Source organism: Gracilinanus agilis, chromosome 5, assembly GCF_016433145.1.
Source record: "Gracilinanus agilis isolate LMUSP501 chromosome 5, AgileGrace, whole genome shotgun sequence".
NCBI classification, from domain to species: Eukaryota; Metazoa; Chordata; class Mammalia; order Didelphimorphia; family Didelphidae; genus Gracilinanus; species Gracilinanus agilis.
In genome coordinates this window covers 149557065-149584842 of record NC_058134.1, presented here as the reverse complement: position 1 = coordinate 149584842, position 27778 = coordinate 149557065, and the positions used below count along the sequence as shown (strand labels likewise).

The following is a 27778-nucleotide window of genomic DNA, read 5'->3' as shown; positions in this document are numbered from 1 at the left end:
CTATCCAGAATATAGTAATTTAACAAAAATTAAAGTTCATTTGACAGAAATAGCATAAGCCTGAATCCATGCAAACTTCATCTTTCCCTTTTATACTTAAAGAAGGGGAAAAAGTCAAGAGGAAAAAGCTGCTTGAAAAACCTTTTGTTTTTCCTTTCCTATTTTCTTAAGAAGTGACACTTCCCTGGCTCTAATTCCTTAGTCTACTTAAATACCAAGAAATAGCAGAACAGAGTATGGAGGAACTCCAGACAGACCTATGTTAAAAAAAAAAAAGATAGCTCCAACCCTGTTTACCTGACATCACGATAGCTTTTCTCATCTCGATTTCTGGAGGCTGTTGTAAATAGAAATTCTTGCTTTGGAAAGGAGTTGGACAAATGACTTCTGAGAGCCATTCCAATTTGCAGGACTCTACAGATATATGTAGGGGGCTTTAATCAGTAACTAGAAAATAAGGAAGCAACTCTAACCCACTTAAATGGCCTAGGTATGGCAGGTAGCATATTTATTTTCTTGCTCAGCAATTTCATTTTTAATAGCTATGACGTGATCTTCTAGTTGCTTTAACTGGTTGACTTTCTCTTGCTTAGTTTGATTCAAGACCTGGATCTTCTTTTCTAAAGCTGAAAGAAGAAAATGAAAAGAAACTATATATTAAAAAAAAGTTTCTCTCAACTCCCACATTTTTGCCAGGGTGGGAATTTACATACTTCTTAATGACACAACAGTTTTTGCCATCGAATCCAATCTTCCTTTCATTAAAAATTACAAGGATATCATGCAAATTAAAGCAAAATTTTTTAAAAAGGCAATATATTTATTTCTCCTCAGTGGATCTCTACTTATTTTTGTTTGTGTATTTGGATCTTCATTCTCTTAATCTTATTGTGGGGGAAATGGGAAAAGGAGGGGACATGTGTGCTTTTGTGCTCAAACCAATGAAGTCCCTGAGTGGAATGCTGTGCCTGCTTGGCATAGAAGATAGCAACTTGAGGGAGTGTGACCTCTGAATGGGCACTTTTGCTTCCTCAAACTATTGTCTCTTTTGCATCCTTCCTCTCCTAATCAACCTTCTAGAAAGGGTAGTTTGTCTTCACTATGCCTTTCAATCTGGCCTGTGTCCTAATCACCCTGTTGAAACTGTCTCTACTGTCCTACTAAATGCCACATTCAATGACCTTTTCCCAGGCCTCATCCTCCTTGACCTTATGTCCTTATGCCTCATTTGGCCACCCACTGCCTCTTGATACTTTCTGGTACTTTGGCTCCTATCTTGAATACCCCATGACATTTCATTCTCCTGGTTTTCCTCCTACTATTCTCAACATTTCTTTGCCTCCTTCACTAGCTTCTCTTCTTACTCCTGTCCTAAATGTTGGACTTTTTCATTTATTCTCTCTACTCCTTTGCCATTCTCTAACCTCTCTCGGTAATTCTCCATTAACTGAAGCTTCTTCATCTATCTCTTCTATGTCAGTGACTTCCTATTAGAGAAGATCTCTTTAGTTACCAATGTTCAACACCTTGAAATTAATTATCTTTGACTCTTCTTTTCTTCAACTTCCTATATCCAAAATATTAGCCTAGTCTTATTGATTTTGTTTCTGCACTTTGTAATTTTTTCCATTTCCATAGCTACCACCAAAGTGCAGGAATGTAATACTTCTTGTTTGGAATATCTCAGTTGTCTCCTTACTGGTCAGTCTCTCTATCCCTCAATATCTTTCTTTTCCAGTCTATCTTAACTTACTGTTGTTGAAGTGTACTAAGGGGCTCCAACAAATACATTTTAAGCATTTATTATATGCTAGGCACTGGGATAAGAAGACAAAAATGAAACAATTCCTGCCCCCAAGGAGCTTAAAGTCTCTGGGGGGAAAACCATGTGTACATATGAAGGTAGAGTATCCTTTGTTGGTTATCGTCCCAATGTGATACTCATAAGTCTCCAGAAGGAGGCTACTACCATAGGCTTAAAGTAATCTGTGAGTTCATACATCTAAAATTATGAATTATAAGTCCCCACCATAATGCTTATTTGAATGGTCAGCCAGTAAACACAATTAGCTCCAAGCAAAGATGTTTACTAAATTGCCCCTCTAAGAACAAGAGTTCCAGAATACTCTGTCCATAAACTTGGGCTAGGTTATCTCCCAAATACACAGAACATCAGTGAGAAGAGTGGGCACAAACTTTGAGTACACTGATAGTGAAGCATACATGTAGAGAATACTAGTGGACCAGGCAACTCATGCCTTTGGCATGGTTGGGCTCTGCTTGTTCTTTCTCTTCTTCTTGTGTTCTTGGGCTGTTAGCTGCTGGTACAATGTGCTGGGTGGACAAATCATCTGGATCCCCTGGGCTCATTAATCTCCACAGATCAAGCTGCCAAGACTAATTCCCCTTTGAATTCATGGTTGACTTTTTTCTCTACTGCCAGGAGCCATGCTTCCTTGAAGAACTGTTCTTACCCCAACACTCCCTCTTCTTTTTCTCCTTTTCTTCCCATGACAGGGCAACTCCACGAACCTGCTTCCCACTTCGACAGTCTCTCAAGGTTAGTAAGTTGGCTTTTTAAGGGCAATAATTGGCAGGCTAGTCCCTCTAATTCCACCAGGAACAACTTTATACCATTTTATCTAGGGGTAATAGAACCTATAAAAATATTAATACCTTATCTTTCTATTTTTTTTTACCTCTTCTATAATTTGATTAACTGGGCCCGGGGTGGAGAGGATTAAATAGTTAGGGACAAACTCTTTCCAAATACATAAAGATAATATATACCATAAAAATAAATGCGAGCTAATTTTTTGGAAGGACACTAGTAGCTGGGGGGGATCAGACAAGGTTTCATGGAGAAGGTGGTACCTTAGCTGACTCTTAAAGGAAACTAGAGATTTCTAAGAAATAGAGATGAGGAGGTAGTATAAGTAAAGTATTACAGTGCAAGTATATTATATTTATTGTATGTATATATCATATAGTACATGTAAAGTACAAGCATTCCAGACATGATGGTCAGCCTGTTCAAAGGCATGGAGACTGCACTCTTAAAACATTTGTTTATATCTCTCATTCTGGTATCCTGTTTTACTTTGAAGTATAGATTTTTGTGTAAGTATCTTATCTCCCCTACTAGGTTGTAAACTCCTTAAGGGCAGAGGTTGGGTCTTATTCATCATTTATCTCCATTGGTGTCTGGCAGGATACCTTGTAGATAAGACGAATTCCATAAATGATTACTAAATGAATCAATGGTGTAAAAAAAATCACAGGAATATGTTCCATACATTCTTTGGTTCTACTCATACTTTGCCCATTTTCAGAGAAAGAGCTAAATGAAGTGTATATGTCAGTGGAATATGAATACCTTTAATTCGTTGCATTTTTTCCTCTGTCTCTCCAGCCAATTTTTCTGCTTCTTCTTTTAGCTGTTTTACTTTTCTGAATGCTCCCTTCATGGATCCTTTAGAGTTTGTCTTATCTTGGAGAACTGTGAATTGTTTTTTTAGATCAATAAAATCCTGTAATAGAATATAGACCACTATCACTCATCATCATATCATCACTATCATCCTATTATTATATCATCATATTATTAACTGCCTACTTGCAACTGATCATCCTTCTGTTATGATTTAAGAGTAGATACAAAGGAAACAATATTCCAGTTAATGTGAAATTTGACCTACTCTTACCTAGGTCATCTGTGACACAATGGAAAGAATCCTGGATTTGGAGTCAAAAGACATGTATGTGTTCTGGTTGGAGCTCTACTATTTACTCTCTAAGATATCTTAGGCAATTCGCTTAACTGCTCTGGCTCAGTTTCCTCATTTGCAAAGTGAATTTACTTGTGTTCCCTGCCTCATAAGATTGTTGAAAGAATAAAATAGGGTAATGCATATAAAGTATTTTATAATGACTAGATAGCATTTAAATAGTGCTTTAAGATTTGCAAAGCAGGTTACAAATTGTTATTATTATTGTTTAATTTACTTGCTTTTTTTGTTACATTAAAATTCCTAGATTCTCTCTCTGTCTCTGTCTCTGTCTCTGTCTCCCTCTTTCTCTTTCTTTCTCTCTCTCTCTCTCTCTCCCCTCCCTCCTCCCCCTTTCTGCCCCACACTATAAAAAGCATCATTTAACAAAAGATATATGTACATATATGTGTATATGTACATATATAAAACTGTCTTCTTTGTTTCTATTTATGTTATTTCTCTGGAGATAGACATATACAAGTCATTCTTCAAATAATATTCCTGTGGCAGTAAACAATGTTTTCTTCATTCTGCTGATTTCACCCTTCATAATCTCATATAGGTCTTTCCATGTTTTGTTTTGTTTTAATTGACATGCTCAGGGGGGCAAAGCCAAGATGGCAGCTTAGTAGTAGTAAAAGCCAAATTTGATCCTCACAACAATTCTGGGAGATAGGTGTTATTATAACCCTATCCTAATTTTACAGATGAGGAAACTGAGGCAGATCTAATTAAGTTAAATGATTCGACCAGGGTCACATAGCTAGATATGAACTTGGGTCCTCCTGACTCTAGGTCTAATGCTCTGTCCACTGGGTCGCCCTGCTACGTATTTACATTAAGGATGGATGTTTCATGGAATTGGCATTCCTTATGTAACAGGTAGGACAATATGAGATAAAGCATGATATAGTGGATATAGCACTGACTTTGGAGTCATGATGATATGGGTTCGAATCCCACTTCAAATACTTCCCAATTGTATGATTCTGGGCAAGTCACTTATCCTCTATTGGCTTTAGTTTCCTCATCTGTAAAACAAGAGGGTTCAACTCTTTAACCCTCTCAAGGTTCCTTTCAACTCTAAATCTATGACATTTTGATCCTGTAATCAAATTGACCTAAAGCTGTTCTCAGAACTCCCTCTGTATTCCACTTTCTGTCTCTGTGCCTTTGAAAAAGCCTGCTTCCTAAGCCTTAAATTCACTTCCTCCTCCCTTCCCTTCCTTTTCTACTCCATTAAGTTTTATCTGATCCTCTCAATCTTTTCAAATCATCTTGTATTTACTTGTCTCTCTGCAGATGAGCTTCCTGCAAGTCTTCCCCTGCTCTAGTAAAACAGCAACTTCTTAGGTCACTTTTGGTTTTTGATTCCCTATCACTGAGTAGCATGCCTGGTACTTCGTAGCTATTTGATTGAATCATTTGTTAAAATGTACAGTGTTGGAGCTCAGAGAAGAGACACACCAACATAAAGCAGTCACAGGAGGTTTGGGGTGACTTAAGCTAAGACCTGAAAAAGTCTCAGAGCTGCTCTTTTGGAAAGAAAGCAGGAAATCCTGCTTGACCAAGGAAAAGAGAAGTGGGATTGAGCAAGCTCCTATGAGCAATCTCCCTGACTAGAGGACAGATAAGATGAAGTCAGCTTCTTTAGGAGACCCTTTGTTAGAAGGAATGATAAAGAAGGGGGGCCTGTGAAGGAAGCAACAATAATCAGAGGAGTTTGAAGAGAAGCAAAGGAGTAGACAGAGTGCTGGGCCTGGAGATGGGAAAATTCATCTTTCTGAGTTCAAATTTGGCCTCAGACATTAGTTATATCACCCTGAGCAAGTCACTTTTCTCTGCCTCAATTTCCTCATATGTAAAATGAGCTGCCAGAAGAAATGGCAGCTTTGCCAAGAAATACCTAAATGGGGTCCAGAAGGGTCAGACAGGACAAAAAGAAGGGAGAAAAAAATGCTTCAAAAAGGAGGGGAGAGGGGAAAGGGTGTTGTAGCAATGATAATTATGGTAAAACCATTGAAGAAAAATGAAGCCTGAGAGAAGGCCATGGTATTTAGATAGGTAATCTATGAGATTGCAATTGAGGTGGAGGATTAATGGTTTAAAGGTAGAACAAAAAGATTTAAAAGAGAATTAAAAGTAGGTGAGACAATGGAGTCAGGGGGTGCAGATCATTTGGCTGAGGGGTTCTACTGAAAGGAAGGGAATGAATAATAAACACAACAACAGCAAGAGTAATGTTAGCTCAGTTTTATAGCTAATGATTTACAAAATACTTTCCACGAAAAATGTGTAATAGAGGAGGTGGTGGTGGTTGTTGTTTAGTCGTATCTAACTCTTTGTGACCCTGTAGACCATAACATGCCAATATTGTCTATGAGGCTTTCTTGGCAAAGATATTGGAGTGGTTTGCCATTTCCTTCTCAAGTGGATTTAGGCAAACTGAGGTTAAATGAATTTTCCCGGATCACATAGCTTCTAAGTGTCTGAGGCTGAATTTGGACTCGGAGTCTTCCTGCCTCCTGGTACAATGCTCTATCTATTGAGCCACATAGCAGTAGTGTTCGTATCTTCTCTTTTTTACCAAATGAAGAATGTGAGTTGCAGAGAAATAGACACTCCGTTGGTGTCAGGGCCAGGACTCTGAAGTCATTTATTCTTATGGCTAATGGATGTTTTTTGCCACTAAACTACTGAGAGATGACAGCTGGAAAGGCTGGTGGGGTTAATTAAGTGAAGCTGACCTATCGAGAGAAGCAGTGTGGTGGGATAAAAACTGAGTTTCAATCCTTGCTGTAACACCTACTACTGTGTGACTATGGGACAGTTATTTCACCTCCTTGACCCTTGGATTCCTCCTCTCTAAGACAAGCACAGTCATGCATGTACCATCAGCTTTGCAGATTTGTTGTGAGGAAAATGCTCTGTAAATACTAAAGCACTAAATAAGTATGAGTTATTATTCTCTAAATTTGGTCTCTGCAACTCAAATGTTCTTTAAGAGCAACTGAGAGAAAAAGCAATCTTTTACTTCTATTCTATTTTCCTATAAATACTGATTTTGATAATATTTTATTAACAATATCTTTTATTTCTATGCCATTTTACTCTATGGGAGGCATTTTCATATTCATTATCTTTTTGCATTCTTGTAACAGCTCTGTGAGGCAGGCAGAGCACATATTATGAGAACCACCTGACAGATGAGAAAACTATCCAGACAAAAGAAAATTGGATCTGGAGTCCTGGATGCAAATCCTGCCTTTGACCTTACTACAGTGTGATAACTTAATCTCCCTGAGCCTCAGATTTCTCACCTGTAAATTGAAGGGATTTGATTCAGTGGCCTCTAAGGTACTTTCTAGTTTCTAGAACCTATGTTCTAATTCAGTGCTAAATATGCAGAAGGCTATCAATAAATATTTGTTCAATGAAAGAATGAACAAAGCTAGATGGAGAAGACCCTCCATTTCTGAAGCTTTCTTTTTCTATTTCCTGGGCAGCTAGATGGCACAGAGGAGAGTGTGCTGGGCCTGGAGTCAGGGAGTTCTCTTCCTAAGTTCAAATCTGCCTTCAGACTCCCACTAGTTGTGTGACTCTGGGCGAGTCACTTAATCCTGTTTCCCTTTGTTCCCTCATCTTTAAAAAGAGCTGGCAAACCACTCTAGCACATCTGCCAAGAAAACTCTAAATGGAGTAATGCAGAGTTGGACATGACAGAAATGATTCAACAACATTTTTATTTCCACAGAAAATCTGTGTCTTGAAGTCAGAAAAAAAATTTTTTTTTAGCCTAGTGCATTAGAAATTTAAAGCCAGCAGCTACAACTCAGGATTTTCACATAAAAAAAATTATGGCTTTCAAGATATATGTTTACATAGTTATGTTTGTCTCTGAAAAAAACAACAACCAAAATAATACAAAGAGAAGTTGGGCTTTTAACAAAATTGGCTCCCTTAAAGAATGGATTTCCTGGGTCACTTGACCTGCCAAAGCCTATTTTAATAGCTTATTTTCCACATCTGCTTAATTAAATAGAAACTCTAATTAGCTCTGATTTCATGTCTAGATCTGTATCTCTTGGTCATGTGACTAACTCCCTTGTTGCTTTGTTTATGCACCATGTCAGCCAGTCAAAAAACATTTATTAAGTGTCTACTATGGGAAAGACATTGTAAGTATATTAGAATAATGTCCAAGGTGAGAATTTGGGATTTTATTTTGAAATATATAAGTGAATATATATATAAAATGGGATGCTATTCACTTGAATTTGGAAGCTGAAAGGTTCAAAACAGGATATGTATATAAAGGCTATGTTCTACAATATTAGAGGATTGGTGGTTCTGGGTCAAGGATGAATTGCAGAGGTCAAATGAAATATTTGCAAAGTACTTAGCATGGTGCCTGACATAGCAGGCATTAAATAAACGCTTATTTCCTTCCCTCCTTCCAGGGTATGGGTCAGAGAAAGGTCCCTGATGGATTTTAGAACTGGGGGATCCTGACTTCTACAAGATGCTTCTGAGTATCAAACTTTTCCACTGCTTCTGCTCTTACTCCCTCTATTATTCCCCCATACAGAACAAGCAGTCAATAAGAAAATAATAAACATTCATTAAGCACTTATGCCATGCCACTTGCCAATTTTTAATCAAATGTTATTTACCATGAAACTGCCCCTTTTTCTTTTGGCTATCACTTACAGGAGTAAAACTAACCTTCTCAGTGATGTTAGCTTGATCCTGGGCTGATTCAGCCTTGGCTTTTGCACTGATAGTTTGGTCTCGAGTCCTTAATATCTTGATTTTCAGGGTAGAGATTTCATCTTCTAGTGTGGACTGTTGGCTTGATATGTGTTCCAACTCATCATCAGTCTTATTGGTAAAATTTTCAACCTATTTGTGGGGGAAAGATAAGAAAGGCAAAACTCCATTTATGCCAAATGAAACAAGTAGAATCTAAAACATCAAGCCTATTTCCCTGGTTCCCAAATCTTTCAAGTATGAACAAATCATTTAAATGTAAAATAAATTTGTGTATCATCAAGGGCAGGGCCCTACAACATGCTATTTAAGATTTTCTTCCAAGTGGAAATTATAAAGTCAAAAATCTAAAGGTGGAAGGTTCTTCATTGACTATCTAATCCAAACTCCCTAATTTTGCAGATAAGGGATCTGAGGTCTAGAGAAGTTAATTGAATTGTCTAAGGCTGCCCAGAAAGTAAGCAGTAGTCAGGATTTGAACTGAAGTTCTTTGACTCCAAAATCAGTGTTTGCTAAGCTTTCTACATGGTACTAATTTGTTAGGACATTAATAGTGAAAATGAAATAAAAATGAAAGTCCTAATACTTGGTGTTCACAATATCCATACAATAACTTTATAATTCCTCTGTACCTCACAGATTACATGAGGAAAATAGCCCTGGATTTGGAAATCCCAGTTCTGTTACTTTTTGTCCTTGGGCGATTTATTTAATTTCTTGACCTCAATTTCCTCACTAATGAGGGTGCTGAAGTAGAGGATCCCTAAAATCTAAATTTTAGAATTTCTATAATGTCAACCTCTCTGACAGATAAAGATGTTATATCATTGTTCAGTCATTTTAGCCGAGACTAATTCTTCATGACCCTGTTTGGGGTTTTCTTGGCAAAGATACCAGAGTGGTTTTCCATTTCCTTCTCCAGTTTATTTTACAGATAAGGAAACAGAGGCAAGCAAGGTTAAGTGATTTACTCAGGGTCACACAACTAGTGAGGTTAGATTTGAATTTTTTGCCTCTTGGCCTAGAACTCTATCTACTGTGCTACCTAGCTTCAGCAAAGATGGTATAGAATAAACTAATTAGGCATTTTCACTTTTTCCCCCATTTTGTATTTGATTTTTTTTTGTTGACTTAGTACAAATAGTATCTGATTTCTAAGGACCAGTCTAAATAAACACAGAGAAACTCATCTGTAGTAATCTGACCTCTTTATGATGAGTTCCTTGGTCTTGGCAACCTGTGCAATAAAGAAAAACAGTTGGTATCACAGAATTTCAAGGTTGGAAGGGGCCTCAGAGGATTCCAATCTAATTTGACCCTGAAGAAGCCCATCTTCAACGTGCCTGACAAGTGCTCATCCAGACTTTTCTTGAAGATCTCTAGCAGAATGGGATAGGAAAGACTCACTTCCTAAGGCAGCCCATTGTACTTTGGATTAGCTCTAATATCTAAAAATCAAATGTATCTCTCAGTACTTTCTACCCATTGCTTCTAGTTATGTGTTGGGGTCATACAGAACAAGTCTTTGCAACATAGGCATTCAAATAACTGAAGATTACTAGTAACTTTTCACTAAATATTCTCTTCTTCAGACAAAAACTTCCTCACTGCCTTTGACCAGTCTTCATATAACATAATCTTAAGGCACTTCACCATTCTAATGGAATTGGGATGAGGATCACAACTGTAACCCAGGATTAATCTGGTATAGTGGAAATACTCTAAGATGAAAACTTGGGGGAAAAACAACCAGAAGTGAAATATGTAAAATAGATCATTCTCCCTCAGACATCTTATTTTCCATCCAGCTGCACTGATTTTCAATTTTCTTGGCTTTCTACTATATCTTCCTGTGAGGTACCTCTCCTCTGATCACTTTTCAGCTTTCTTTTATGTACTGTCTTTACCTGTTAGATTATAAACTCCTTGAGGGCAGGGATTGTCTATTTTTTTTGTCTCCCTAGTGGGAGGCACATAGTAGGTGTTTAAAAAATGTTTATTGACTATTGACTTTTCCAATTTAACACAAATATTGTTGGTCATTTGACAATACTAAAGTAGTTCATTGGTGCTCTGGTCCCATCATTGTGGTAACCCATCCACTAATACAGATTATAATCCAAGAACATCTTTTAATACCATATACTTCTTGTTCATATCTTCCCATCAATTCTCAGTAGAGGCCCAACATCATGTGCCAGAAGTTTTCCTTTAGATCTTTTAACATTAACTGGGTATAACTCCAACAATTAGGGTTTCCTTGAATTATTTTTGTTATATATTATATATATATATCATATATATATTACATATATATATGTTGACCCATATTTTTTCCCAGTGGTATTCACCCTGGGGAATATTTTTACATTGTTTCTTATGTACAAATCATCACTGGTCATGCATGACAGCCATTTATGTGGCCCTTTGGGTAACCTGTGACTTTGGCTTTTCAGAATGTGTTATTCTATGATTTATAGCTATATCGTGTCACTGGAAGAACACTGCTATTTTTAAAAAATGACTGACTTTTAGGAAGAAGTTTGAGATTAATGAAAGTGCTGGAAAATTTCATAAATAAAATTTAGCTTCATGTTTCTTCTAGTTATACTTATATGTGTATATATAAAATCCATTTAGGGTAGGGGCCGTTTCACTTTTATCTTCTTATCTCTACCACCCTGCACAATGTCTAAAACATATTAGATACTTACCACCTACATACTGATTAATTAGCTTGAGATTTTCTCCTACTCAATTCCATTACTTTAGCAATATGAAAAAACCCATTATCAATCTATAGTGTCTTTATAAAACATGTATCAATATATCTATTTTATAATAAAATAAAAAATGATAGCTACCATTTATATGGTGTTTTAATGTCTGCAAAATGCTTTGCAAATGATATCTCATTGGAATCATACAACAAATCTCTGAAGTAGATGTTATCATTCCTCCCATTTAACAGATGAGGAAATGGAGACAGAAAGAGATTATGTAATTTTGTCAAGGTCACACAGCCAGTAAATGTCTGAAGGCAGAATTGAATTTAGGTCTTCTTGACTCCAGATTAAGCAGTCTCTCCACTTAGCCACCTAGCTGCTAATTGTATATCCTAGTGTGGACAATAAGCATTCTTCATCCACTTTTTTTTTCCTGTGTGGATTGTTAAGCTAAACTCTTCTGAGCAGTTGTGGTTCTCATTTAGGAGAGTCTATAGTATTGTGGATTTGATGCAATTAATATAATGTCATTCTTTAAAAAGGAGCACCTGAATTAATTTATTATTTAGGGAATGTCTCTCTTTTATTTTACTCTGTGCTAGATGTCCTCCATGATAATTGGCAGACATATTTGGTAAAATTTCTCTTATAATTTTACAGCTTCCCCCTCTGTAAGATTCTTTATGTAAGGATATGTTCTAAACTGGTATTACTAGCTGCCATACTTCTCCACTTGTGCTTGGGACATTGGTCTCCTTTCTATCCCTTAAATAAGCTCTTTCTATCTCTTTCCCTTGTTCCCATGCCTGGAATTCTCTACCTTCTCATCTCTATCTCCTAGTTTCTGTGACTTCCTTTAAATTTCAGCTAAAGTCTGCCTTCTACAAGAAGTCTTTCTCAATCTCTGTTAATTCTTATAAGTATACTATAAGATCATAAAACCAAAAGCCTACAGCTAGATCTCAGAATCTATCTAGTCCAACCCTTCATTTTGCAGGTGGGGAAATTGAGGTGTAGGGAAGTAAGGAGATTTGCACAAGGTGAAACAGATTATAAAGATAGAGGTTGATTTGAACCTAGACCCTGTGACTAAACAATCAGCATTCCTTTTCACTCTCCCATGCTGCCTGTCAAGAGGAGAATTCAAAAGGAGAACAACTCCTTTAGTAGCATGCCTGCTTATTTATTGTCCATGAGGACAGGGTCTCATATTTACATTACTATTAAATTAATAAGAAGAGATGGTTTAAAAATGATCCTGGACATTCAGTTGCCCCTTTCTTGCCACCCTATTGCTGTTCCTACAGAAGGAAAAAGAAGCCTCAGAGAAGGGAGAGCCATTTTTAATTTTTCTAAAGTTTCAAAGGTTGTCATGGCCAAAGGATTTACCACCTACTCTACTAGCCGACTGATGGTGAGGCATTCAGTGCTTACCTAGCTTGATCCAAAGATCACTTAATCCAGCTGGGAATTAAATGTCCCTATTTGAAGAACAGAATAGTAATAAGTGCTGGGCCAAATTGATGGTATTATGATTATCAAGTGAGATAGCCTATGGGAAAATGCTTCGTAAATTATAGAAGTCTACATAAACTCAACACATCGTTGCACTCTCATTTGTTCCTCAGACCAGTTATGTGAAATAGGTGGGACAGATAGGATCATTGCTATTTTGAGGCAACGTGTGAGTATGTGTATCTGGAAAATAAATAGTACTGCATTGTCTTTTGCATCATATTAACATTACCATCCCATAGGCAAATTCAGGACAGTTTCAAAGTAGATGCACGATACCTTCAGTATTGTCATTTCAATTTTTTGTAGCTCATCCGCCAGCTGTTTCACAGTAGAGTTTGCTTGTCCTTGGATGTTTTTGGCACTTTGCAGGCCTTTCAGCATTTCTTCCAGGTTCAGCAGGGTGCTTACTGCTTCCCTAAAATAAGAAAAGAACATGTTAGGTCTAAGGGAATCTAAAACTCTAGTATTTTGATTCTTCCTTATGCTTTTTCATTGAACCAAAAACATGACTGAATTGGGTATAAATTTAGATTATTCTGAAGTCAAAAAAAATGCTAAAAGTGTGTGTGTTTTGAAAGCTGGATGTGTATGATAAAACATAGATGCATGCACACACATATCACATATGGCATATACATCTGAGGAGATAGTATGTATATACACACATGTGTAGTATAAATATGAAAGGCAGATTAGCATATATTGGGCAGATAAGTGGCGCAGTGGATAGAGTGCCAGGCCTGGAGTCAGGAAACTCATTTTCCTGATTTCAAATCTGGCTCAGATACTAATTGGCTGTATGATCGTGGGCAAATTGCTTAACCCTGTTTGCCTCAGTTTCCTCATCTGTAAAATGGGCTGAAGAAGGAAATGGCAAACCACTCCAATATTTTTCCCAAGAAAGCCCCAAATGGGGTCACAGAGAGTAGGACAAGATTGAAAAATGAATACCCTAACCATCCACATGGGGAATTGTATCAGAGAGAGCACATTGCCTACTTCTAGGGACTGAACTTTCATTGACCAGTGCCCTATTACAAATCTCATTTTCCCCAGTAGAATCCAAATCCTTGAGAGGAAGGTTTGTTTCATTTTTCTCTGTATCTCCAGTGTCCCTCAGTGCCTGGCAGAAAGTAGATACTTAATTAATGCTTACTGATTGGTTGATTGTCCTACGGATCAAAAAACAAAGAGAGAATGAACTTCAATACTATATAAATGCCAACAATAATTACTACCTACTTTCTAAAAATGCAATATGATCATCAGCTGATTCAAATTTCCTAATTCCTAAAGCTTGAAACAGCAATGTTAGCAAATCCTTAATGGAATGGGGGTAAGGGGTAGAAGAGTCAAGAGGTTTCACAGAGAGAAAGTATGTTTTTTAAGGCTGAATATTTTAAAGCTGTGTTTATTCAGGTTTATTTGAGCCTGACTGAAATTCCACCCTCTCAGCAACCCAGTCAGAGGTTAAAATGAAAAGTATTTCAAGTAATACCAGTCTGTCTGCCTGTCAGTCTGTCTCTCCTTTGTGATTTCATTTCGTGTCTATATTTATGAAATGTTTAGAAATGAGCATTCAAGTTATATGAAGAAGAAGTACTACAAAACTATAGTAGAAAATCAGGCCAACTTTTAAAGAAACGAATCTAGTTTTTTTATATCTAAGACAAAATCATGTAAACCTCAATCCTAGTTGCTTCAATCAATCATACAGTAAAAAAGCTTTATTTGCTATGTGCCAGCACTGTGGTGGGTGCTGGGGATATAAAGATAAAAATTAATTAGTTCCAACTTACATTCTATCAAGAACACAACAGATATGTCTATAAATAAATATAAAACATCCACAAGGTAATTCTGAGGGTTAAAGGGGCAAGGCAAAACAGCCAGCATTGGAGATGTGTGAGCAGAAATCAAACATCAGCTCATGTAGAGGGTCATTGTCAATCAATCAAAACTTATTAAGTGCCAGGGGCTGTGCTAAATACAGGGGATACAAAAGTGAAACAGTCCTTGCCCTCATAAAGTTACCATTTCAATGAGAGCTACAATATGTACATGTATAAGCATAAACTGGGCTTCCAGCCAAGCCTGGAGCATTTTGCATGAGAGTCTCCTAATTGATGGAGGGACTGCTGATATGCTGAGGCATCTGAATAAAGTAAAGCATTAGTATGATAGATTTGTGAAGGAGAGACATTCCTTCTTGCAGAGAGTTCATGTGTGGTACCAGACTAACCTGGGGGTGATCCAGACACATGGAGACAGCAAGAGGACACACTTTGGAAACTGCAGATGAGTAGGGAAAGCTGAACATTTCCCCTATTTCTAACCAACCTTTCCATAGACTTTGGAGATTTTCCCCTTTGAGGAGATCAGGACCTCTTTCTTGGTTGATGTAAGATCTCATCTCCTGTTCACCAAAAGATCTCTTTCACTCTGTGCATTTTCTATGATAATCTCTATAATTTCTCCAATTTCTATTTTTTGGAATAAATAGGTTTACTCACTATTCGTGATGATCTTTTGTGTCATGATCATTAGCAGCAAGAGGCCAAGCTGGTGGGTATAAAATTGGAGCAACCATTCCTCTTTAGGGAGATCAATTTTTTTTAAGCTGTTATACCCATAGACCAGCAGAGAGAGAAAGAGAGAGAGAGAGAGTGTAGGTGTAGATAGGTGTAATTTTGGTCCAGTGCCCCATTGGAGACTGGAGGAAAGAGTGCTCAGATTGGTGATCCTCTAGGATCTTACCTGCTGAAGCTTACCAGTTATCATGCAGGCTCACCTCTTTCAAGTCAAAGTTAGACAGCCTATCTGAGCATGCATATTTTACATTGGCAGCACCTCACAGTGCATATGTGTATTCATAATATATACAAAATGATATAAGGTAGTTCTGAGAGGGAGGGCATTAGCATTTAGGGGATCAGGAAAACTTTTAAGTCCAAATTAGTGCCTAAGCTGACTTTTGGAGGAAATTAGTGGCTTTAGGGATGTTAGGGAAATGAGGTGAAGATGGAATTCAATCCAGGCTTTAGGGTCAGCCCCATACCATCTCTTCTCCTGCATATCCCTAGTTCACTCTTGAATGTCATGGCTGCAGGCTCTCTCTCCAGGATCAATTTCCTCTTTCTTCCCCCAACCCTTACTACTTCCTTCAGTACAAACTCCAATAGTTTTCTCTCACCAGTTCAATAGATGTTCATTCAACAAAAGTTTACCAGGTGCCTCCTGGGTATAACACATTGTACTACATTCAGTTTTGTCTTTCCGGTACCCTCTTTGTTCAGCTTTTCTAAATTCCTCCTGGGCTATTTTTGTTGCTCATTTCATCTCTAATTGTGCTAATTTTTTATGTTAATATAAAACAACATGGCATAAAAAGGTTATGCCTTCAATTGAGTCCCCATAAAATTTTTAATAAAGGTTTATTTATATAGTGGATGCTCAACAAATGTTTGCTTTTAATCTTGTCATTGATAATGTGACCATCCATATCACCTGATGGAGCCACAGCTTCCCATGCTTATAAAAACAACAGGATGGAGGTTCTTTTTGCTTGGCTAAGTCAGCAAGGACAAAGGAAATCAAGAGTTGGTTAAATTGTTCATAGTTTGATGTAGTGTAAGGAGGTAATAGACCATTAGAAAGGAACCGAGCCACTAATGAAAACAGGAAACAAGCTTCCCTGCTCTTGGTCTTATTATTACTGCATAGCACACTGAGTCACCTTGTTCAAGAATTTGGCATTCATTATGCAGCTCTTATATTGCTGTGCTTCTAATTTCAGTTAGATTTCATGATGCCCTTTGACCAACACTTTTCCAACTGCTTATTAGAAGATTCCCTGTTAGAGGGATGTTGCGGGGAGGGATGCTAAACTTAAAAGTCATTGAAGGGGGGCAGCTGGGTAGCTCAGTGGATTGAGAGCCAGCCTAGAGACAGGAGGTCCTAGGTTCAAATCCGGCCTCAGACACTTCCCAGCTGTGTGACCCTGGGCAAGTCACTTGACCCCCATTGCCTACCCTTACCACTTTTCCACCTATAAGTCAATACACAGAAGTTAAGGGTTTAAAACAAACAAACAAATAAATAAATAAACAAATAAATAAATAAATAAAGAGTGGTGATTTGTTAAAAAAAAAGAGTCATTGAAGAGTTAGGTAGAGAAATTGGGGATATGGAGGCTGGAGAAGTCTAAGAGGTGACACGATATTTATTTTCAAGTTCTTGAAAGTCTATCACGTAGAAGATGGATTACACTTGTTTTGCTTGCAGAACTGGATGCATGCAGTAGCTAGAAATTGCAAAGATGTGGATTTAAACTTATTGTAAAGAAAACCTCCCTAACAATTAATCATGACTCAGAGTGCCTTGTTAGGTAGTAAATTTCCTGTCACTGGAGATCTTCAAACAGACAATGTCAAGGATATCATACAGGGGATTTCCTCTCAAGATTTAGGTTGAACTTGAAGGCCTCTTCCAATTCTGAGATTCTGTGATTCCCTAAGAGAAACGGGAGAATGTTATGAAACAAAATACTCACTCGGCTTCTTTAGACATCACTAAAAGTGTCTGGACTTCTGTGGCTTTTAGTTTTAGCTGGTTCCCTGCTGCTTGGTCTTCCTCACAGAGTTTCATAAGCAGCTCTATTTTTTCAAGCTCATTAGTTAGATTTTGTGACGTTATTGGTAGGTGGAGATCCAGTACGTGATTTGCAACCTTCTCTATGTCTTCTGGTGGGACATTCTCATCTTAAATAAGAATGCAAAATTTAGCTCACAATGGGTCTTTTGCAAACATGGAATCTCTTCACATTTAAGTCAAGACAAATCAACATTTATCAAGTCTTTGCTATTTGCCAGGCACTGTGTTGAACTCTGGGAAGACAAAGAAAGTTATGATCCAGTTCTTGCTCTCTGGGAGAGCTCACAATCTAATGGGGAGAAAACATGCAAACAATCACCTGTAAATAACATATGTGTCTGTCTATAAATATGTAATTTTTTTGTGTGTGTTTAAGGGCTTTGAAAACCCCCTTAAACACATGCAAAAAGAGGAATTTGAGTGTAGATAAAATGCAAAAATGAAGATTAAAGATAACATGGGTTATAACAGAGTTGTGTTACTGATAAAAGACTACAGGGAAAAATGTGGAAAGAAAAATTTATCTGCTAGAGAAATAGTAGAACTGGAGAGAAAGAATATTTTCTATGATTACAGTTTCATAATCTTCTCTCATTTCCCTCCAAAATAAAACAAGAGAGCACTAAATAGAGAATAAAAAAATACTATTAAATGGTAAAAAGAAGGAAAGGACAAATGAGAAAAGTTATTACATTGGCAATAACTTCTGAGGTATAAGGGGGAAAATTTGTACAACTGAACTTTCACTATTTTTCCTATATATGGATCCATGGATTAGCATTGGTAGAATGGGAAGAGCCTTGACTCTGGAGTCAGAGGAATTGGATCCATATCCTGACTTTGCATTTGCTACCTTTGTTACCTTGGGTAAGTCATTTAAATTCTAATCTACAAAATGAGGGGATTGGACTAGATGGCCTCTGAGGTCCCTTCTTGCTCTAGATCTATGATCCCAGGTACTAAAATTGTCAAAGATCTCTGAAACTCGTGTATAAAATAATGTGCGAAGGCATATTATTTATTGATTAACCAACAACAAGGAAAATAGATGCTACTTGTTGGCTACTAAATAAACCAATTATATGATTACAATCATATTGTTATCCAATCACAAACTGGAACATGTGATCTCATGAAAAAGGCAGCGACAGAGTATTCAGAGCTGAATCTCTGATTTTTATACTGTTAATATTCAATCACTTTAGGGGGCAGCTGGGTGGCTCAGTGGATAGACAGCCAGGCCTGGGGATGGGAGGTCTTGCTTAGACAAAGGGCTGGTCTCTGCCCTCAAAGAGCCTATATTTTTTTGGAATACCATCTGAGTATTTAAGTGCTTTGATAATGGTCAAAATGTGATGCGTCTCTCTTCTGCTATCTCCCTAATGCAGTCCTAAAGTAAATTGCTGAATCCCAAATATTAGGTCTTATAGACTGAGCCCAAGGGACTCTTTTCTTTTAAAAAAAACACATTTAATTAAGTAAGCCTGAAACACTGAATTCGTTTGTGTGGGATGTATATTATTTTCTAGGATTTATTAGAGAATCATGCTTGCTCAAAGAATCAAAAATAAGAGCCCAGAATTAACATTTTGAGAATAGTTTCAATGGAAAGTGATGTGACCTTGAACAAGCAATTTTGGTTTCCTCATTTAGAAAAGGAAGTGGTGGGATGAGATGAGTTGTCAGGTCTCTTGGGGGAGCAACAATTTATTATTTCAAGATCACCCATGATGGGCTATTTCCTGTCCTAGTACTACACATATAATTTCCAAATAATATAAATTTGCTTTTCTTAGGAAGCAAAAGCAGTTGGGTTATAAAAATGAAACCAAGAAGAGAACCCAGCAGCAGGCCTACTATTTTTACAGATCATTTACCCAGCAAAAAGTCCTTCACTTTGAGGATGAGGGCTTTTGTCCTCTGTTCTTCTACTTCCATTTGGCCTTTCATAGTCTCTAACTTCTTGGTCAGCTGCAAGGCTTTGGTCTTAGTAAGTCGAGTCAGTTTTGTTATGTTTCTTATCTGGAAAGAGATTTTAAAAGTACACAGTGAGAGGAGTGGGGGGAAAGCACAATTGCTGAGTTCAGCAGTCTTGCTGAACAGAATAAAATCACTCATTAAGGACAAAGTAGAAAGCTGAGTAGTCACATTACAATAGTCTCATTAGACCAGGCACTGTGTTGTTTTTCTTCTTTGTATCCAGAATACCTAATAATATTAGTTAATATTTATATAGTACTTTAAGGTTCACAAAGCATTTAACATATCTCATTTGATCTTCATAGCAACTCTGAGAAGTAGGCGCTATTATTATCCTCATTTTACATATGAAGAATATATGAATATGGATGAATAAAGTTAAGTGACTCACCCAGAGTCTTGCAGTTGGTAAGTTTCTGAGGTAGAATCATATTTTCTGATACCAGGCTGTTAACATTTATACTCTTTTTTTTTAACCCTTACTTTTCGTCTTAGAATCAATGCACAGTATTGGTTCCAAGGCAAAAGAGTAAGGAGGGATAGTCAATTGGTATTAAGTGACTTGCCCAGGGTTATGCAGCTAGGAAATCTGAGGCCAGATTGGAACCCAGGACCTCCCACCTCTGGGTCTGCATTTATACTTAATAAGTATTTGTTATTGAACTTTTAAAAATTATTATTTGAAAGTAATCATAATCAATTTTTACTATTACAAATTATTACATTGTTTGAACATTATGTTTCAGACAAATACCAAATCTAGGAGTACGTTTCTATGATCAAAACCAATGCTAAAAATACTAATTTAGCATAAATCATATTGTCTAACAAATGAAAATAAATTCAATTTAATCCAATTTTTATTAAGCTTCTGCTACTTGCAGGCTGGGGTAGCGAGGCTATGCAGTGACAGCTTGTGCACTGTTAGTCAGAAGTTTCCTCTCCCTCAGTTCAAATTTGGCCTCAGACATTTACTTAGTTGTGTGATCGTGAGCAAATTACTTAACCCCATTTGCCTCAGTTCCTCGTCTGTAAAGTGAGCTGAAGAAGGAAATGGAAAACCACTCCAGTATCTCTGCCAAGAAAATCCCAAAAAAGACTGAAACGACTGAATGTGAGGAGCAGAAACCTATAAAACAGTGGATTCCTCTCACAAAGATTCAAAATGGAGTTGGGGTGGTAAGAGGTCAGGCCATGGCACCAAAGTGTCCATTGTAAGCCCCATTTCCTCAAAACCACAACAGCTCATGCTGATGATCCTGAACACTCAATCCCTATAGCCAATCAGTTTGCCAAGTATTGACTCTCCATCTCTCCTCATTTTTGTATATTCTTTAACCTGCTTCAGGCTTTCATCACTTCTCAGTTGAAATATTATCATAGCCTTCAAGCTAATCCTTTCTTCAGTTTCCTCCCTCTCCTCGAAGCTGCTGAAGTAATAATTCTAAATAAATTTAGAATAAATAATAATAAACATTAATTAATTAATAAAAAAATAAAAAATCTAAATAAAAATGTTTTAGAATAAATACTTCTAAAACAAATTAGAACACATCACTCACCTAGTCCTTCTCACCCTACTGAGAAGCTATCCCCATTAAAGGCTACAGAATATGCAGGTTGAAACAGTCCTTGTTTTGATTGGTTAAACCCCAATCCTTGTTTTGATTGGTTAAACCCCAATCCTTGTTTTGATTAATTAAACCCCACTTGAATAATTAGGATAAATGGGTGTGTAAATTGTGCATTCCGATTAGCTAGCTTTTGAGATAAGATTATAACTTTCAAGTAACCAGCCAATGGGGAACAAAGGGAGGGACCATCTTTGCATCTGGGTCCAGGATAAAAGGAGCCTGTGAGACTCCCCACTTCGCACTTCTTGCTTGCTGCAACACTTGTAACACTGGCTGAATTAAAAGAGCCTTTGATACTTTGGTACTGAGTTCAAGGTGATTTTTGAGTAGGTGATCATTCTTCTCCCTTAACAAAAATGACAACATGCGCAGGGCACTGGAGATACAAAACCAAAAAAATGAAACAGCCCTCACCATCAAAGAGCTTAAATCTACTGGGGAGAGAGGATACAACAGATATACAAGTAAGTGCAAAGCGAAATCAGTACAAAGTTGATACAAAGCAATTCCAAAGAGAGAATGCTGAGACCCGTGTAGGTGATCCAGGGAGCTCAGGAAGGTCTCATTTAGAAGGTGCTTTGAAGGAAGTTAGACATTTTAAAAGAGGGAGTTGAGGAGAGAACCTGTATTTTGCATGGACTCTGGATAGCCAATATAAAGATATAGGGGCTATCGATGGAAGATGCTGTGCTTTAGGAACAGTCAGCAGGTCAGCTTGCCTGGTAGGGGCATCTTGGGTGAAGCAGTAAGAAATAACTCTGGAAAGTTGGGTTGGAGCTTGATTGAGGAGGACTTTAAATGCCAAGTAGAAGATTTTGTATTTTATTCTGAAGGCAATAGGGAGCCACTATAGATTTTTGACTAGGTGAGTGATGTGTTCTAATCTGTTTTGGAAATATTACTTTGACTGCTTCATGGAGAGGGAGGAGACTGGAGAAAGGATTAGCTTGAAGGCTATGATAATATTTCAACTGAGAAGTGATGAGAGCCTGAAGCAGGTTAAGGAATATACAAAAATGAGGAGAGATGGAAAGTCAACACAACTTGGTAACTGATTGACTATAGGGATTGAGGGATATTTTTGTTTTTACAAGACTTTATCCAAGACTTGGCCAGGTAGGTGGTGCAGTGGAAAGAGTACTGGGCCTGGAGTCAGGATTACCTGATATTTTCTTGCTATGTTATCCTGGACAAGTCACTTAACCCTGTTTGCCTCAGTTTCTTCATCTGTAAAATAAGCTCGAGAAGGAAATGGCAAACCACTCCAGTAACTTTGCCAAGAAAACCCCAAATGGAGTCATTAAAGAGTTGGATGTAACTGAATGAACTCAACAACAACAATCTAAGAATTAGTAGAAAATAATTGGAATTATTTATCCTAAAGTTTTCACCATATATTGAAGTATTTTTGTTTGATTTGACTAATAGCTTAGAATATAGGAAGAAACTTTAAAATCCAGTAGTACCTTAGAGATCATCTTGTTGAACTTTCTCATTTTACAGATGTGGGAACTTAGGCCTAGAAAGTTTTAAAAGACTAGCCCAAAGTCAAAAAGCTAGTCAGTCCCAGACCTCAACACGGGCATCCTGACTCTAATTTCCAATGCCTTTTATGCTATTGTGACTCCTGTGCTGCTTTCAAACTCTACTAATCTCTCAAATTCTACTAATGCACATTCTTTCAAAGTCAAAAAGAAAACATTTACCCTTTTAGTAAATGAGTTTTATCTGTGAGTGGGCTGCAGAAATAAATTCCTAATACGTGGTATACTTAGAAATTGAAAATAGAGTAGTAAAATGCTGGAAAATAAGATTCTAATCTTTAAATGTGTGACTAAAGATTACATTCTTGTGCTTTTCTCTATGCTTCATGGAGACCAAACGAGATAGGAACAGAACAATGCTACCTCAATTAGGATTTATAGTAGAGAATTTATAGCGTAAATCAACGTCAACAGAAGTAGAACTAATTAGTATTGGAACACTACCCTTACCTCTGATAGGATTTGAAAAAAAGACTTCTGTTTTTCCTCAGTTATGTAATGTTTTTAGATTGACACAGTTTAATAATGAATTTGAAAGCAAGAAGGAAATTTTTGAGTGAGCAAAATTATGTGTCTTAATTTTATCTTTTTTTGTGGGAGATGTTTCCCTCAATTTCCTAGATATTTTCTCATTCTAAGGGCTGGATAAATAATTTAGATATCAACCATAAAAGGGAAAAGTGATAGAAACAAAGGTTACATAGAGGAAATTCCTAACTGATGTAGGTAAAATCTTAGCGGAGCTCAATGGGTACTGTATGCTGAAAAAAACTGCTGAATGGCTTTAATGAACAGGCATTTCCCAGTAATCTGATGCCTATCATTACGGGTTCTAAGTAATTCTCTCAACATCATTTTAAGGTTGCCTCTTGTCCTTCCTAATGAAGAAGAAGATAGGATAATTCTAACAGCAAGATGGCTTTCTCCCTCTTTCTGCTTCAGTTCTCCAATTCTGTTGTAGTGAAACTAAAGATGGTTAATATGATCCTAATGGGTTAACATTTAAAACTAATTATCTCACACAAAAGAAATAACAAAGATTAGCTGTATGGGAGACAAGTCAAGGTTCATTAAGCCTAGATCAGAATAACTATAATTTCATTTTTAAAGAAATGGATAGATTAAGTAAAAACCAAAAACCAAACCCACAGTTTAAGATCACGCTTAAAAGAAAATAACAAAAACACAAAGTTATTATGATTTTAAATATCAATTTTCAACATTTAGCTTGTAATGGAAGATTATTAAAAACACTATTTCACAAAACAGAGAAAAGTATTGTGTACAAGGGAAAGAGTTCTCAAAAAAGCAACAAATAAATACAAAATAGAACAGATTTGTCAATGTCTTTACATTGATTTATTCTTAGCGTGGAACTACCAATATCAGATATTCTAGATTAGAAAATAAAAATGGCATGTAAGAAGATCAAGTTAGGAAGAGAGCCTGAATCTGACCAAATAGGCAACAGAAGACATTGGGGCTGGAAGCATAATAATTCTGAAGGCTCTTAGGGATCAATTTTAAAGAAAACTCAAAGAGAAGTTACTAAAGGAATTGAAAAAAAAACCACATGTGCTATTCATATGAATAGAGGCAACTGAGACACCACACATCTACTTTCTCATCTTTATAACACCTTTCTGAAAAGCAGGCACCTTGAAAAGATGAGGGAACAGTATATTTTTTTGTAAATGATTTTCTTATAGAAGCTTTTCACAATCATGTAAATGACCAGAAAGTGTAGCAAATCTAAGACCCCATTATATTTTTATTATATAAAATATGAAAATCAAAACTCTCCTTCAACAAAGTATCTCCTGGGGTTTTGTTAAGATTGTAAAAAGAATACCTAATAAATGAAACTACCAAGGTATTTTCATTCAGTGATCCTTTGATGAATATCAAATGAGGCATGAAATAAGGAGACTTATGCTTGCCGCAGTTAATAATTTTTTTTTGAAGATTTCCTGAACAGAGTTCAGTTGGAAAAGGAAATGGAAATCTCCAGATGCTCCTATATGAGGATGTCTTTGTGTTGATTATATCAAGCCCAAGAATACTATAAGATTATCTCAATTAGGTTTTGACTGCTGAGATGAAATTGTCTTTACCACATAGGAAAAACTAAATGGATAGACAATTTTTATTGCCTGTGTTGTGACATATAGTTGTGTGGTCAGCCCATTGGTTTATACAGTACTTCTCAAATTTTTGGTCTCAAGACCCTTTTACACTTAAAAATTATTGAGGACCTCAAGGAACTTTTAAGTTTATATGTGTTATAGCTAGTAATATTTGTCACATTGGAAATTAAAACTGATAACATTTTAAAATATTTATTCTCTTAAAATAACTACAAATTTATTGTTAGAAGATGTAACATTTTAAATGGAAAAAAATTTTCTGAAACAAAGAAGTCATGAAAAGAGTGGCATTGTTTTATATACTTTTGCAATCTTTTTAAGATCTAGCTTAATAAGAGATATCTGGATTCTCATATTAGCTTCTTCATTCAATTTGTTGAGCTATATTAGTTTGGTTGAAATATATTAAGAAAATCTAGTGTCATAAGAATATGTAGTTGAAAAAAGGAGGAGTATTTTAATAGGCAAATAACTCCTTATTATTAATATGAACAAAATTTGACCCTGTGGATCCCCTGAGAAAGTCTTGGTGGACCACAGTTTGAGACCACTGAAATAGATGATCAGTCCGTATATATACTTGGGCAGCCATTGGAGGTGGCTCATGAATTGTGTGTAGGATTAAATGAGAAGGATATCATATTGGATTATATTTCAGAAACTACATAGCATATTCAATAATCTGACCAAAAAAATTCCTTTTAAGACCGACATTCTTTGGGTGAGGCTAGATGGTTCTAAATCAAGGAATGATCGCTGAACAGTTAAAAATATGGATAATTCTAGGGGCAATATAAAGACATACTGTATAAGTAGACTATAGCACTACTTATGATGATTTAGACACGATAATTGGTGCAGAAGACAACATTCAGGGAGTGTATACTTAAGAAAGGATGAGGGCTAATTATGTAAGGAGAGGGAGGGATGAAAAATAGAAAGCGTAGGTGCTTCATTGGTACTCATGAAATGGGAAAATGATTTTTAAAGGAAAGATAGTTCCTTAATGGATTGTTTAGGGAAGGATATGGACAAAAATAGGACAGGATAGGAAGAGGTGAATGGTAAATGATGGTGAGTGTTGTAAGGAGATCACTAATCCATTGAGGAATCAAAGAAAATCAGGAAGTTAAAAATTATGTTCCTTTGTAAATAAAGCTAGAGAGAAAAAATAGAATGGCCTAAAATTAGTAGCAGTTCCCTCTATGTATTGTTTAGTAATGGTTACTAAAAAATAACTCAAATTACCCATTTATGTTTTTTTTTTTTAAAACCCTTACCTTCCGTCTTGAAGTCAATACTGTGTATTGGCTCCAAGACAGAAGAGTGGTAAGGATAGGCAATGGGGGGTCAAGTGACTTGCCCAGGGTCACATGGCTGGGAAGTGTCTGAGGTCAGATTTGAACCTAGGACCTCCTGTCTCTAGGCCTGACTCTCAATCCACTGAGCTACCCAGCTGGCCCCCCCCCCCCTTTATGTTTTCCTGATGCAACAGCTAATGTCAAACTGATGCACTGACATTCTAAATGGTTTAGATCCATGTTATCAGTTATTGTATCCGTTCTGCATTTTTCATTAAATTTATTACACGCAATGGTGTCTGTGAGGGCTCAGTGACTTTGATACTTCAGTGAATTTATATTTTCAGTGATGTGCTTCCTCCTTTCATTGATAATAGTTGGTAATTTTTTTTTTGTGCCTTCTTATTCTGTAAAGAGCCCTGGCTTTGGATTCAAGAAGACTTGAGTTCAGATCTGATCCCAGAACAAGTCTCTTAACCTCACCCAGCCTCAGTTTCCTTATTTGTAAAATAGTAAGGCCACCTACCTCACAAGGTTCTTGTGAGGATCAAATGATATAATAGATGTAAAATGTTTCACAAGCCTTAAAGCATTATATGAATGCCATGATGTGACGGCATATATATATAAGCTATATCAAACTGCTTGCCTTCTCAATGAAGGAGGTGGGGGATAGGAAGGGAGAAAATTTGGAACTCAAAAAAAAGTTACAAATTTTGTACATTTAATTGGAAAACCCCCCAAATTTGAAAAAAAATGCTATGATGTTAATGATTGAGAATGATGACATCCTCCTATAAATTGAGATATAATTGATACAATAGAAAACCTCATCTTGTTTTTGTTTCCCTGAATAGAATGTCATATCCTGGAATCAAAGACTGTTTTATTTTTAATTATTGTTTTATTGTTGACTGTATCTATTGCCTCTTCCTAGCACAACATCTAACACAAACACAACAACAAGAAGAAATATTTATAGAGTGCTTTAAGGTTTGCAAAGAACTTTATAAAGCATCTTCCTGATTCTAGGCTCTTTCTATTATATTACTTATCACTTTATATATGCTCATTGAATGTTTGATATTTTGTAAGCTCTCCATTAGATTGTAAGCACCTACATTAGATAATCAGCTCCTTCAGGGCAGGGACAAAATTTTTTAAACCTCTTTTTGTATCCTCAATTTTAGTACAATGCCTGGGAGATAGCAGGCACATAAAAGTTTATTGATTGATCGGTACTAATAATGTACAGCTCAGGCTATCTTTTTGAGTCACATATGTTCTTGATAAGATCTTTTAGGTCACTCCTTCTTGACACACCTCTTAAGAGAATTTAATGTCTTTTGTTTTGGAAATGTTCCAGACAATAGTTTAGAGAAAAATCTTTAGCCTGTTATACTTATTTATTTCTCAAATATTTAATCAGACACTCTAATGTAAGGATTATTTAATGGGATATGGATACTTTTCTGGAGGATTAGAGGTAGTGTTGTTGTTGTTGTTGTGTCTAATCTCACTGTAAAACTTTTCTATTTCTTTTCTCCTGCTGCAATTCTGTCTCTGCAACTGGGATTAAAAAAATCATCATTCTTGCATCCAGTTAGTTGACCACAGGGCTGAGTAAAACTAATTCTCTTCTCATATATACTTTTGTCATTCAAAAGAGGCTATAAGAACATTATTTTCCTTAGTGGCTGATGCTAGGCTCAGAACAGAAGTAGTTTCTCAACAG

The 27778-nt window shown here is 36.6% G+C and overlaps 1 protein-coding gene across 1 annotated transcript in view; it reads right to left on the bottom strand.

Annotated features, from left to right (window-relative positions):
- Window positions 1-486: 486 nt before the first annotated feature.
- The window catches only part of LAMB4 (laminin subunit beta 4), a 141193-nt gene continuing 113901 nt past the window's right edge, over window positions 487-27778 (bottom strand). Inside the window, 6 exon segments of the mRNA XM_044678313.1 lie at window positions 487-626; window positions 3377-3530; window positions 8496-8672; window positions 13061-13199; window positions 17337-17544; window positions 19315-19459. Coding sequence (XP_044534248.1) covers window positions 487-626; window positions 3377-3530; window positions 8496-8672; window positions 13061-13199; window positions 17337-17544; window positions 19315-19459 — 963 coding nt within the window.